Source organism: Xenopus laevis, chromosome 9_10L, assembly GCF_017654675.1.
Source record: "Xenopus laevis strain J_2021 chromosome 9_10L, Xenopus_laevis_v10.1, whole genome shotgun sequence".
NCBI lineage: Eukaryota > Metazoa > Chordata > Amphibia > Anura > Pipidae > Xenopus > Xenopus laevis.
This window is the reverse complement of record NC_054387.1, coordinates 107,400,250-107,415,027: the sequence shown is the minus strand read 5'-3', so window position 1 is coordinate 107,415,027 and position 14,778 is coordinate 107,400,250. Positions and strand designations below refer to the sequence as shown.

The 14,778-nt window shown below is 39.3% G+C and overlaps 1 protein-coding gene across 2 annotated transcripts in view; it reads right to left on the bottom strand.

Annotated features, from left to right (window-relative positions):
• Nucleotides 1-4,989: 4,989 nt before the first annotated feature.
• The window catches only part of kctd5.L (potassium channel tetramerization domain containing 5 L homeolog), a 38,089-nt gene continuing 28,300 nt past the window's right edge, over nucleotides 4,990-14,778 (bottom strand). Inside the window, exons 5-7 of one of the 2 annotated variants that reach the window (XM_018234439.2) lie at nucleotides 12,107-12,232; nucleotides 9,443-9,501; nucleotides 4,990-6,306 (exon numbers count right to left, since the gene is read on the bottom strand). In XM_018234439.2, coding sequence (XP_018089928.1) covers nucleotides 9,457-9,501; nucleotides 12,107-12,232 — 171 coding nt within the window. In that variant the 3' untranslated portion in view covers nucleotides 4,990-6,306; nucleotides 9,443-9,456. The remainder of the gene's footprint in view (nucleotides 6,307-9,442; nucleotides 9,502-12,106; nucleotides 12,233-14,778) is intronic. The other variant, XM_041576177.1, reaches the window with a different exon arrangement.

Genomic DNA, 14,778 nt, shown 5'->3' with positions numbered 1-14,778 from the left:
TAAATCTAGAACCATTGCAGCTTGAGCCTTCTAGTAAGAGGACATGGAAGTTACGGAATTAAAGAAAGCGAAGCAAAGGACACCTTTGCCAAGAGAAACCACAACGGTAATATACACAGACCTTGTAGTTTTACAAGTTATTGACAGTGATACTCTATAGCTTTATGAAATACTCTCCTGTCATCACTCAAACATTCAAATGTGCATTTATGGGCCATAAGCCACAAGTGATGAGTGTTTTCCTTCATTTCACTGACAGGGGTTAAGTTATTTGTAAATGCAACTGCAGTTGAAAGCAGCATTTGTTTTTCACCCTTTCTGCACTGCTGGTTCTGACCATGACAGTGTAGCAGCCAGCCGCAAAAAAACAAGTTCCCACAATGTTCTTTACTGGTCTGTTAACCTTTTCACTGCCAGCTAAATGAAGCAATTTGCTTTGCAACACTGGATTCAGAAGAAATGAATAGGAAAGCTGTCAAATGTTTGTTCACGCATGCAACCTTTATAAATAGCAACGTTTTGAGGATATTTTGATGAGGTCACCTCAGAGCTTGCAATTTACAGCAGGTTTTCCTCATATTCTTGTGTGATAAAACCCATTATGAATGCCAGGGGTATTCTCAACAGTTAAGATACTCTATATGCATAGGATTACACAACTAGGAGGCATGGAGAAGCTCCAAAAGCAAAATATTCCATGCAAAATTTAGGGATAAAAACAAAGAATCTATTAAAAAAAAAAAATCAAAGTATTAAAAAAAATATCACAGCGATAGTAGTGGTCAGAATTAAAGATCTTGTGGTTTCATTTTGAAATGATTGTTGTGTATGCGAGTGGAAAAGCTCTCCGCTCTAAAAAATATATATATATATATATATATATATATCGTTAAGTGCATCACTTCTCTGGGTGCAGGCAGAGGGTGCAGCAGATGGCAATGTTGCTGGGGGGTCCCAAATGTTCCCCTTGTTCCTTGCCTAGGGGTAGGGGGAATATGAAGAAAGCAAAAGGGCAGGTTTTATAGCTGTCTGATCACAAATCTAGAAATGCTCAATATTTTTTTAAATTGCTATTGTTGGCAGTCAATCACTACCAGAGATTGTAAAATTCATGATCTGGATAGTAGTGAAGCAGCCAATCAGCTGGGCTCCAGCACATTGTTTCAAGAGTAAAGTGTTGCATGTGGCTGGGGGATCCGCTCTTCTCTGCCTGTGTTTTGTATGCAGGCGTAGAAAAGTAGATCCGTTCAGCTTCGGTGTAGGCAGACTTAGGAGACCCTTCCTGCATCAGTAAATGAAACTTTTTTTCACATTCTGTCAGCCCTCTCCCCAGATGGAAGAGCTCTCATTTACACATTCATGAGAATAGAACTAAAAAAAACGCAATCTGGAAATCTGAACAAAGTTTCATTGTTGTAGGACTGTGTAAAAGTCCCCTTAAGGTTGTAAACATACATGGCAATTCATTACAAGGCCGCAGGCAAATGCAAAAACCACTGCCTACCACCAGGATAACTTGTGCGTTGTTTACTTTATGATTAGTCTCTACGACTAGTTTTAATGCTTATGGTAAACCGCCACGTGTCTTTGCCCTCAGTAGTGTCACTAGCGGGGGCGGGCCCTGGTGCGTGACGCGCAGCCGGGCCCTGCCCCCCCTCCGTACGGCCGCATTTGTCAGTGGCGCACGGGCTGCCCTGAGGGGGTGCACTCGCACCCCCTGCTCTCCAGGGTTGTTCACTTTTTTTCCAACTCCGTTGTTTTCAGATTGTTCACCAGAAATAAAGCCTTTTTCAACTGCTTTCCATTTTTTTGATAGTTTTTTCCAAAATTTAAGTTTTTAGTAAATCAGGTGCAGATTCTGAACGCTTACAATTTGCTACTTTATTTGAAACATTTCTCAGCAGCATCTGTGAGAATTGATACAATAGTTGCTAATCTTCCAACAGCTGCCTTTTAATGAAACTCAGGGATTCTGCTCAGCAGGGACAAAGATAAGAAATGTATCAACTAATGTATCAATTCCCAGAGTATGTGCCCCTCAATTTTCAGAGTGGATTTAGAAAGACATAAGAAGTTGAAAAATTAAACTTTAAATACAAATAGAATACAGAAAGCAATTGAAAAATGTCCACGACATGTAACTGAAAATAAGTCTTTGCTTTATCAAAGTTATTTTTTCTTATGTAAACAGAATATTTTGCAATAATGGACAGGGAAACCCCCCTCCCCCCAAACAGGGTATGGGATCTGTTATCCGGAAACTGATTATCCAGAAAGCTCAGAATTACGACCATCTCCCATAAAATCTATTTTATCCAGAAACTCTACTGCGCATGCGCCGAATGTCACGAAGAAAAACTTTGTGACATTCGGCGCATGCGCAGTAAAGCCGTACCGGTAAATGTTCCTACTGCGCATGCGCCAGAAGACGCCGGTCAAAGCAGGAAGAAGACGCCCGTGGGAGAAGATGGCGACTGTGAACTCCGTGGACAGGACCTGCGCAGAGGGGTGAGTAACAAGTTAGGGGCATTTGCCCAGGGGGACAGGTAGGCCAGGGGGGAGGGATTTTGCGCCCAGGGGGTTTCCTTCTCTTTTAATAACAGTGTCCACAAAATGGCTCCTGCCTGCTTGCTATAATTATGAATTCCCAGACTGAAGGAAAAAAAAAGATTAAAATAAATTATATAGTGTAAATAAGGTCATTGTTTTTGGACAAAATATTGATACTTTAATCTTTCCCTTAGGCGGGCATTGGTAAATACAAAGAAGTATATAATCCCCTAAAACATAGCAGAGCAGGGTATAAAATCACCTAGCCCAAAACTGCTTCCGCTTGAGTAGGATACCCCAAGAGTACATGCATCATGTAGAAGTGCATCCAATGCTAGTGGTCTTGTGGTACAGAAATAATTTAGAAGTGCGGCAGCTCAGCATTAGAGGCCACCTTAAATTTACCCATAAATAGAGAAAAGGGCAAGGGTCATTGTGCTTTAAAAGTAGAAATATGCCTCAAAATTCTCCATGTAATGGTATGCAGATTATTCTTAAGTTCTCTATGCGTTCAGCTCTTCTGAAGCCCTGGTTGCATCACTAGAGGAGCCTGTCATTATTGTAAACCAAGCTTTAGGGGTGCACCAAATCCACGATTCTGTTCCGGATATGGAATCCACAAACTAAGGGGCAGATTTATCAAAATGTGAGTTTAGTGCACACCCCAGTAAAATCATATTTATCAAATGGTGAACTCTTCACTTTCATACATTAATAAATAAGATTCTAAAAATCCCATAGGAATGAATAGAAAGTAGGCAAGTGTCTCTAGGGTTGGGCTCTAAAGGCACATTTTAATATATCTGCCACCAACAGTAAAACTTTGGACAAGACAATTTTTTTTTTGTCAGAAAAGGTGGCATTTTACCTGGTCCCTGAAGATTCAAATTAGGGTTAAAATGAGGCTACAGCTAAACATTATGGATATGGTGCATCCTTAACAAACTGGGCTTGAACGCAAACAGGTGATGATGAATTCTATTGCTTTTACACATCAAACGTTACATTACTGTTTTCATTCTTAAAGCACCATGGCCCGAACAGAACATGTTTACAGGTCCTCACGCACATAGCATGCCATTTCAGGGAGAGCAGGACAATCTTGCTTGGACACTTCCAAATACAGATTTTAACATCTGTATATTGGGGTCTTTAAAACACAAACTGCCAGGGTTTCTTGCCTTCTTGGATAAATGTAAATATGGAACCACATTACAGTGTGTTTCCTTAAAGGAATTGTTCATTTTAAAAGTAAAAATTGGGGATATATTTTCAGCTGTGCAAAATAAAAAATGTTACTAATATAGTTAGTCAAAAATGTAATGTATAAAGCAGTGATCCCCAACCAGTAGCTCGTGAGCAACATGTTGCTCTCCAACCCCTTGGATGTTGCTCCCAGTGGCCTCAAAGCAGGAGCTTATTTTTGAATTCCAGGCTTGGAGGCAAGTTTTGATTGTATAAAAACCAGCTGTACTGCCAAACAGAGTCTCAATGTAGGTTGACAATCCACATAGGGGCTACCAAATGGCCAATCACAGCACTTATTTGGCACCACAAGAACATTTTTCATGCTAGTGTTGCTCCCCAACTCCTTTTACGTCTGAATGTTGCTCATGGGTTCAAAAGGTTGGGGATCCCTGGTATAAAGGCTGGAGTGACTGGATGTGTAACATAATAGCCAGAACACTACTTGGTTTACACTGATTGGTTACAAGTCAGTAACCAATCGGAGACTTGGGGGGGGGGGCACATGGGTCATAACTGTTGCTTTTGAATCTGAGCTGAATGCTGAGGATCACTGAACAATTATGTCCCATTCGGCCCCCCTTCAAGTCACTGATTAAGAGTTATAGAGCTGCAAAGCAGGAAGTAGTGTTCTGGCTATTATGTTACACATCCAGTCACTCCAGCCTTTATACATTACTAACTATATTAGAAACATTTTTTTGTTTTGCACAGCCTGTCTATTTACCCAGTTTTTATTTTTTACACTGACATCCCTCCCAACCATTTTGGAAATAAAAAGGACAAAAAAAAAATTGCCGCAAGCAGCAATTTTTTTGACCACCCCCTAATTACCATGTTAATTTTACAAAATTTGGCAGGTTATGAAAGTTTGAGCATATTTCTGTGTTTTTTTCCCCCCCCAGTTATTTCAGTTTTGCTAATGAAGGTAAATTGCCCTTTAAGCTGTGCGTCTTTTCCCAAGGGATCTGTTATCTTATATTGTTACAATAACTTATCTTGAAATTGTTACAAAAGTATATTATCTGCTGCTGTGGCTGTTCTGGGCTCTCTGCCAAAAGCCAATTAAGTTAGAAACTTTGTTTTGTATTTCTGGCTGTTCAGTGCAGAGAAAACGGGACTTTCCAGTACAAACGAGGGACTGCAGGTTGAGCCGTCAAAAGAGTGACTGTCCCTCTAAAACCGGCTGGGAGATATGCACAAAACTGTTCCTTTAATATAAAATTACTGTACAGTTAAAATAATTTGTTTTACTGGGGTACATATTCCCCAAATGATGTCTCACAACAAACAGGAAAATTCCCACAACACGTGGGGGGCAGCATTTGTTCTGCAGGTATAAAGGTCACTGCTAGGGATGGGCGAATTTCTTTGCCTTGTTTCGCTGCGGAAATGATGGCCATAGACTTGTATGGCGTTGTGCGTCAAAAGAAAACGCTCATAGACTTTAATGGGCGTCAGCGACATTAAGCCGGCGGTGAATTTTTGTCGAAACTGGTCAAATTCGCCCATCCCTAGTCACTGCATTGTTTGAAATTCATACAAAACATTAGTTGGGAGTGTATGCTGTACTCACAGCTGCCTCAGTAAATACTTGAGCAAATATAAAAGTTAATATGTATGGGGGGTGGGAAACAAAGACTTCTGATAATTATTACTTTCTATCCCACCTCCCACGACCAAAAGTCATCATTACTCTACTGGCAGAAAAGTTACATCTCTCACTCACACAGAAAAAGAGAGTCAGTTTATGGAAGAAATATTAAAAAAACAAAACAGAGAAAAATGCCACTTGCGTTCAACTGCAGCATATTTGCATTCGAGAAAGGCGGTTCTCGCTATATAAAAACATTTTTTTTTTGCAGCAATAGACAAGTGCAGAATATGTTGGGCATGTTTTCTCTTAACTTAATAAAATGAGAGGCCTTGTTAGAATATGCAAACATTGACATGGCTTAGTTACTTCCATCTGCCTTATAGTCCGTAATGCTTTAATAAGCAAAAAAATAAAAACCTCATTATGCCAGTAGCTGGACCACAGAGTGGCCTGGTTAGTGTCTCTAATATGGGTGTTATGGGCCGTACAACAACTGTAAAGCCTGTCAGTTTGCCATCTATTTATACACTTTTGATATATCGCAAAGACAGTTCATGTGGGTCTGCCCAAGGTTTATACAACTTTGCAAAAGAAAAAAAAAAAAAAAAAAACCCACACGAAGAAATCTTTACTGTTACAAGTCACCAGAAGCATTAGAATGCAAAGATTTGCACCCGTACAACCTATTTTTTTTTCTAATATTAAACCCATTCCTGTTATTAAGGTTTTAAGCATCCGTTCAAGAACATGTTCCCAAAACGGCCACTATACTATGTTAGCTAAAGCAGATCTCCCCCTCGCTTGGCTCTTCCGTGTGGAAATTCTTTACGTCTTGTCGATGTTTTTGCCTGAAATAAGGTTTTAAAAAAAAAAATTCAGATGCTTCACATTCTCGACCCTCTTTCTTGCAGAATCTGCAATAATAAAGACAAAAAAAAGAAAGGCAGAATTAGGGATGGATGAACCACAATGAACGGTTGTAGAATTCGCAAATAGCCATGAGGAACTGTCGGCACCAAATCGCAAGGGAGGAAGTTTGTGTGCGGTTTATCATGTCTGTAACAAACGGGATCATTTCTGTGCATATTAAAACCTATACATTGATAAGAGACGATTGAATAATTTGGCAAATCATCATACATTCCATCTGTGCATTTACTGGCCAGTTTAATCCCCAGCCGAGTCCTTATTGAACAGGGAGCCGATCACTCAGCGAAATATTCATACAAGTTATAGTTTACAGTGTAAAGGAAGATTTATGCATTTTTTACACAATACAAAAGTGTATTGCATATTATCCATAAAACCAAATGTTCACAATGGGAGGTTTCATACTCAAGCAAACCTTTTCCGCTGGGGGAGAAGTGGTCGAGCGCAGCTAAGGAGACACTTTTGAGCATTTTCAGTCACAGAAGGCAACGGCTGGTCTCCATTATAAATAAAGACCGGCTCCTCACACTTCTCGGCTAGAGAAACAGCCATAGAGAATACAGAACGTGTGCCTTTAATGGGGTGGTTGGCCTTTTTAGTATGTTGTAAAATGGCCAATTCTAAGCAACTTTTTAATTGGTCTTTAAATAGTTTGCCTTTTTCTTCTGATTCTTTCTACCTTTGAAATGGGGGTCACTGACACCATCTAAAAAACAAATGCTCTCTAAGGCTACAAATGTATTGTTATTTTTTATCACTCTTTTCAGGCCTCTCCTATTCATATTCCAGTCTCTTATTCAAATAAAAGCATGGTTACTAGGGTAATTTCAACCCTAGCAACCAGATTGCTGAAATTGCAAACTGGAGAGCTGCTGAATAAAAAATTAGGATTCGGTTCAGCCGGGCAGAAGGATTTAGACAAATCCGAATCCTGCTGAAAAACTTAGAATCCTGGCCGAATACCGAACCAAATCCTGGATTCAGTGCTTCCCAAAACCAAATGGTCTCAGAATATCACTCTCTACATCATACCAAAAGATAACTCAAAGGTGAACTACCCATTTAAGCTATCCATACACTTATCAATATAAATGAAGTTGTATCTGAGTTTCAGGGCTCACATATCCCTTCTGATATTTACTATTGATGTCAGTTTGTCAACAGCAAACCTGCTGATGCATCATGTTGGCCAGATGAAGCGAGAATAAGCTGCAGCTCATCTTCACTTCTGCTGAAATAAGACCATAACACATCCGGCTGATCAGGTGGATACTGTATGAGGTTCTCAAAGTATCCATCTATTTAGCCTGTGTGCCAATCTGACTGCACAGATTCAGCCCATGTGTGTCTGCCTTAAGGCCAATGTCACTATACACACACGAAGATGACTAAATCAGTGGTTTGTACACAAGTGTAAATTGCAAGTGTAGGAACTGCCTGAGTAGAATATGATGACTATCTGTTGCAAGGTATTGTTGCTTAGTAGAGAAGAGAGAATAGAATGGAGAATGCTGATGTTTGATTTATGGAGCTTTCACTACATTGTTTTGTATTCAGGATCTGCTAGCCAACCAAGTTCTGGAAAGGGGTACAGAATATGTAAAGTTAACTCTAAACAACATGAAGTGAACAAAATGATATAATGCACATTAAGTTGGGCAAGCAAAAATACTAAATGAATTTAAGGCTGTTGTCTGAGTGGATCTCTGCCGGATCTGGCTACATAACATCTAGACAACAGGTACTTATTGATGCAAGTTGGCAAAGGACTGATGTGGTTCTTAAACTTGTCTAATATTGACTTTTGCCCCAGAAAGGATTTTTTATGGCCTTGTACTTGCCTATACTGTAATCCACCAACATAGAAAAAATGGACAACAGTATTTGTACACTGGCCTGAACAACATGTCCTTCAGTAGCCAGTCCAGGCCAATCAAGTTCTTCCACCCCCCAACTCCCAAAACCCATGCTGTACAGATAACATTGTGCATGGGGGCATTGTTGTGCTAAACAGAAAAGGACTGTTCCCCAAACTGTTGTCACAAAGCTGGAGGCAAGGAATTGTCAAAAATGTCAGTATGCGAAAAACCCCAGATATAACTAGTGTTAATTTGGGGTTCAAAAAAACAAAAAAAACAGTTAGTGTTCTCGCAGCATCACCAAAACAGATACTTTCCATATTGTGAAGGGCCATCACTCCAAAGAATGGCTTCCCATTGCAAATGGGGATGTTAGGTGGTTCGCATATGGCCAATAAAAGCCTACACTCCCTACAACAGGGGTCCCCAACCTTTTTCACCAGTGAGCAACATTGAGATTTAAAAAGAGTTGGGGAGCAACACAAGAACAAAAAATGTTCATGGGTGGTGCCAAATAAGGGTTGTGATTGGCTAATGGTAGCCCCTTTGTGGACTGGCAGCCTACAGGTGGGTCTGTTTGGCAGTACATCTGGTTTTTAAGCAACCAAAACTTGCCTCCAAGCCTGGAATTCAAAAATAAGCACCTTCTTTAAGGCCACTGAGAGCAACATCCAAGGGGTTGGAGAGCAACATGTTGCTCACGAGCTACTGGTTGGGGATCACTGCCCTACAATAATGTTTATAATGACTGCCAGAAATGACAAGCCTTTACTTGGAACACTCAGAGCCAGAACAAGAATGGATTCTAGATACTTTTGGCTATACAACGTATCAGGTTGCCTCTACTTTTTCCAGGTTATTGGTTAGAGATTTCAAGTATAATGGTTAGAATTGTGTGTCCTACGGAATTCTTTGATTTAACCACTAACTGTAATAAAAGGCGCTAAGTTTTGCCCAGTAGCAATAATCCATAGCAACCAATAATAATTCTGCTTTTAAACAGGTGACCAGTAAATCCTACCTGCTGATTGGTTGCTATGGGATACCCAGGCAAACGTAGTGACTTATTTTTACGTCTGCAAATATGTATATAATCATTTAAAAAAACAAACAAACCACAAATTAACAATTTTTATTTCCCCCCCCCCCCAAGAACACACAGCTAATGGAGATAGGTTCAGAACAGGACAACTGCATTACTAAGTAGGAACAGAAGTGGATTGTGGGAGCTAGAGAGGATTTAAGGAAAGCTAAAGCTCACCAGTAAAATACAATTTAATCAGAGTCATTCATATCGTAATCCGTCTCTTCGTCCTCACTCTGTACCAGCATGCAGCATGCATGTGCAAAGAAAGGGAGTTGGAAAAAAATACCAGTAAGTGAAGAAAGGGAAAAAAAAAAAATCTCATGCAAGCAAGTATAATTGCGCAATTGAAAAGCAGAAACAAGAAAATACACACAATTTAGCAGCCTGCAAATGAACCGGAGCTTTAAAAATAGGCTACAAAACGTCAAAGAACTAGCACAAATGGCTATGGAGTATGCAAAAATGTACAATACCATATTCAAACTATTTATTTTTGGTGGGGGTGAAGAGGCATTTCATATTCTTGTTGGATTGTTTTGAGAAGATCTAACTTCACATTGCATCACTCGTAAAGTATTCCTACTATGGTACAGGTATGGGACCTGTTATTCAGAATGCTCGGGTGCAGGGGTTTTCCGGATAATGGATCTTTCTGCAATTTGGATCTTCGTGTCTTATTTCTACTAGAAAATCATGTAAACATTAAATAAATCCAATAGGCTGTTTTTGTCTCCAATAAGAATTAATTATATCTTAGTTGGGATCAAGTACAAGGTACTGCTTTATTATTACAGAGAATTTTTTAAAAAAATTTGGATTATTTGAATAAAATGGAGTCTATGGGAGACTTTCCGGAATTCGAAGCTTTGTGGATAACTGGTTTCCGGATAACGGATCTCATACCTGCACTCTCATCTGACCTTCTAATCTAATTCTATATGGTCAACAGAGAGCTAGTTAAGAATAACACATCTGCAAAATACTGGTGGCTCCCAAGGCAGCAAGCATCTGATGCAGGAAGAGAACAGAGACCATTTAGGAGCATTAAAATAAGTATGACTGATAACTGGCAGGCACAGAAGGTGGCACATACACTAAACACCATGTTTCAGAAGTACATGGCTTTTAATCTGACAGCTGCATATCCCTAGATTGCAATATTTATTGAGAATGGCCCACTTTAACTATTGCTTTGGTTATTGCACTGTATATATTTTTTGTTTATAATCTTTATGTTCCACCTTTCTGTTGTACAGCACTGTGGAATATATTGGTACTTTATAAATGGGGGATTTGTAGTGGTAACCAAAATAAACAGTACAGGCCCTAATCCTATAAACTGCCTGTTCCCCAAATTTATCAGAAAATACAGGTATGGGACCTATCATCCAGAATGCTCGAGACCTGGCGTTTTCCTGGATAACAGGTCTTTCTGTAATTTGAATCTCTATACTTCGAGGCTGCGAAAAAAATAATTTAAACATTAAACCCAATAGGATTCTTTTGCATCCAATAAGAATTCATTATATCTTAGATGGGATCAACTAGAAGCTACCGTTTTATTATTACGGAGAAAATATGTTTGTAAAGATTCTCATTCATCCAGGTCATGATATATCTATAGAAATAAGTCAAATCAACTGGACTTGCTGTGTTGTTTTTTTTTTTTTTTAAAGACGTTTCACCAGTCATCCAACCGTCTCTAAATTCAGAGAATATATATCATTGTAGATTATGATAAACAGAATATGCTGATTGGAGCAACATTCCAGAGGATATACAGTATATTCTCCAAGGAAGTTATTCTGAATTGAGAAAGCCAGTTGGACTGGTGAAACGTCTTCAAGGAAAAAAAAAAAACCACAGCAAGTCCAGTTGATCTGACTTATTTCTATAGATATACAGAGAAAAGGGGAATTGGTTTCAAAGTTTTTAATTATTTAATTCTAATGGAGTCTATGGGACATGACCTTCATGTATTTCAGATAACCGATTTCCGGATAACTGATCTCATATTGGGGGCGGGGGGTCAGTTCACAATTTTCAGCTCAGAGGATGAGCAGCTGCTGCAGGAATCATGGAAGTTTATAGGTATCAGGGCAGCAAGTACACTTTTCAACTCCCACTAAGTGGATTCTTGTCTCCTTATAATCCTGAAGAATGTACAGGTCATACAGGGGAGGCCTGCAAACACAAATCTGGAGAATTCCACTCCAAAGCTTAAAATCTCAATAAAGTTCATTCTTTCTGGGGCTAGGATTTATCTGCTAGTATAGTATATTTGGGAGCCATTAAAGCAAAGGCTTATAATCCTTCACATTGTATTCATTCCATGCAACCCATGTACATGCCTTTCATGGAGCTTAGCAAACAACTGCAAATAGGGTAAAACATTGCAGGAAGATTGATAGACAAATATTACCCCATTCACTAGAAACCAGCTAACTGAGCCAAAGTATTAATGACTTTTTAACTTATGTCATAATTTTTGTGATATTCTGCAGACTTCTATTGGAGCTATATAATGAATAAGAATATGCAAGTGACCCATAAAGTGACTCAAAAGTTAAGAGTTTTTCACCATGTTTATATGCAGGCAGAGAAACAGCCTGATGGATGGGCCACTAGGCTAAAGTAAAAGGAAACAATAACATGATTTATAGCTGTACAGGGAAGCCACAATCATATCTGCAAAGCAATAGTGTAAAGAGGCAGGAGGGTGGGGCATCTTCCAAAACTCTGGTTAGGTGGAATACAGACAGCAGGACATTATAAAATAATAATAATAATAATGGAAAATGGAAAGAAAATAGCCCACACACCACAAACAAAACATACCTTTGCTTTTTCGCTTGGCTCGCTTGTTGTGCCATATTGGGTATTTTGTAGCTCTTTTGACACAACACACAAAAATTCTGCCTGATCTTCATTTCCGTAGTTGTAGGAGGAACCAATACTGACCAACTTAAAGGAAAGATAAAATGCCAGTTAGTATAACAGACAGGAGGAAGACTATTCCTTCAGAATGAATGCTTAACCAACAGATAATATAGTGAATAAAGCACCCCCTCTTGTAAAACATAAGGATGTTATAAGTTACTGAGAAATTCAGAAGGTAACTTCTAATATGCAACAGGGGGTACTTTATTTATTATAATACACAAGTTTCAGTGAGTCATGTGACAGAAATGACATCACTAAGCACCATATATAAGGATATAATTTACAGGATAATCTTGTGCATTATATATCTTATAAATGCCCTAGTAAGGCTAGGATATAATCATAAAAGCAGATACAATATTACATGCTGGAAACGTTGCGATTTGATACTGCATTCATTTTATTAAAATAAAGCAAATCACTGATTTTATGCTATAGGAGCGGCCCCCTCTTTCTGTGTTTAATTCTAGTACTCTGCAAGTCTGACCAACTTTGTGAGGAGGCTGCACCCTGCCAGTTCAACCCTTTGGAATGTGAAAAAGGAGGCTGCTGCCCGTGGTGGGGCTGAAATCAGCCAGCGTATTTTATCTAGAATAGATGATTTCATCCCATTGTAGCCCTAGCCTAAAAGAATCTTATCAAATTGCACACATGTATCTGTAAACATTGGCCTTTCACATCCTAACCTGGGCTACTATTTTTGTGATGTTCTGTGTGCTCTAGTGATGTGCGGGCCAACCCGATACCCAGGGGTCTATAAAAGGAACCTGGAAGTCGGGCTCGGGCTGGGAAAATCCTGACCCACACATCACTAGTGTGCTCCCTCATTGATCACCTGACATGAAAAAATTGTAACAGCAAGTAGCATTGGAGTAAGACACATAATTCATTGGCTGTTGTAACCTGGCATGTAGTTGCGTGTGTGAGAAGTCCCACACCAGTAGGGTTGGCAAATATCTGGATTTGAACTGGGCAGTTTCTGAAGGGGCGGTCCAGTTCCAAAAGTTCTGCTTGGTTTTCAACATTCTGAAAACTGTGCAGAAATGCATTAAATTGTGTTTGAATGATGCATTAACCTGTCATGATGTCATTGTGCTGCTCCTTTCCTGGGTTTCACCGCTGGTAGAGGTTTTAAATCACGATTTAAAAGAAAAGTATATTTTTTCATCAAATTGCTTTCATTTATGTGAAAGCAAATTACACACGAGCTGTTTTGGGAGATCTATTTTTAGAGACTAAACAGCACACATTTGTACAGGCCTATACATGCCAACACCAGGAAGCACAATGAGTCTGTGCATGTCTGCAGTACAAAGATATGCACTGTAGCAGTCAGTAGAATGACTTGCCAAACCATCAGTACTTTTAGTAACAGTCTAAGGCAGGGGTGCTCACACATCAACAATGTGGGGTCCTATTGTAGTGCAGTTCTCCCATCAGGGTCACTATATTATATCTTATAAAATACATTTAAATTCATTGCACTGAAAGTAAAAACACATTGTTGTGCTTAAAGGGATTCGATCATGATTTTTATGAGTTCGTTTTTATTTCTAAATTACAGTGCATATAATTCACTCTAAAATATAAAATTTAATTCCTGAACCAGCAAGTGTATTTTTTTTTTTTAGTTGTATAATTGGTGTGTAGATGCATCTCAGGTCATTTTGCCTGGCCATGTGGTTTCAGAAAGAGCCAGCACTTTGGGATGGAACTTCTTTCTGGCAGGCTGTGTTTTCTCCTACTCAATGTAACTGAATGTGTCACAGTGGGACCTGGATTTTACTATGGAGTGCTGTTCTTAGATCTACAAGGCAGCGGTTATCTTGTGTTAGGGAGCTGCTATCTGGTTACCTTCACATTGTTCGGTTAGGCTGCTGGGGAGGGGAGGGGGCGATATCACTCCAACTTGCAGTACAGCAGTAAAGAGTGACTGAAATTTATCAAAGCACAAGTCACATGACTGAGGGCAGCTGGGAAACGGACAATATGTCTAGCAACATGTCAGATTCAATATTAAATACAATTAAATTGTTTGCTCTATTGAAAAATGGATTTCAGTGCAGAATTCTGCTGGAGCAGCACTATTAACTGATGCGTTTTAATAAGAAACATTTTTTCCCCCATGACGGTATCCCTTTAAATAAAACAAGCCATATGTTTGAGTGAAGGAAAATATCCAGAAGGGTATGAATAGGGCTCTACTGGTCACCAGATCTATATCTACTGGTAGATCAAGAGCTACCTCGAGTATCTATGGTCTAATGGGCAGAGTTCATGGTTCCTTGCTCAGGATTTCTTTGTGACAAGTTTCTCGATAAAATCGAAATGCCATCACATCAATGTCTTTTCTTAGTACTTTTAGTATTTCTGGCTTAGAGAGGTTCTCCGAGTTGAAGTGCTAAATCAAAACAGGACAACACTGTTCTGGCTGCAATGTAATGTTACAGCACAGCTAAGCTTGAAGGTCTTTGGATAAAAAGGGTTAAGCTGTCCTCTTGCACATAACATAAATGCTGCTGCCTTTGTAGAGAGATGCTGAGAGGACAGAGTGGTTGTGGTTATTG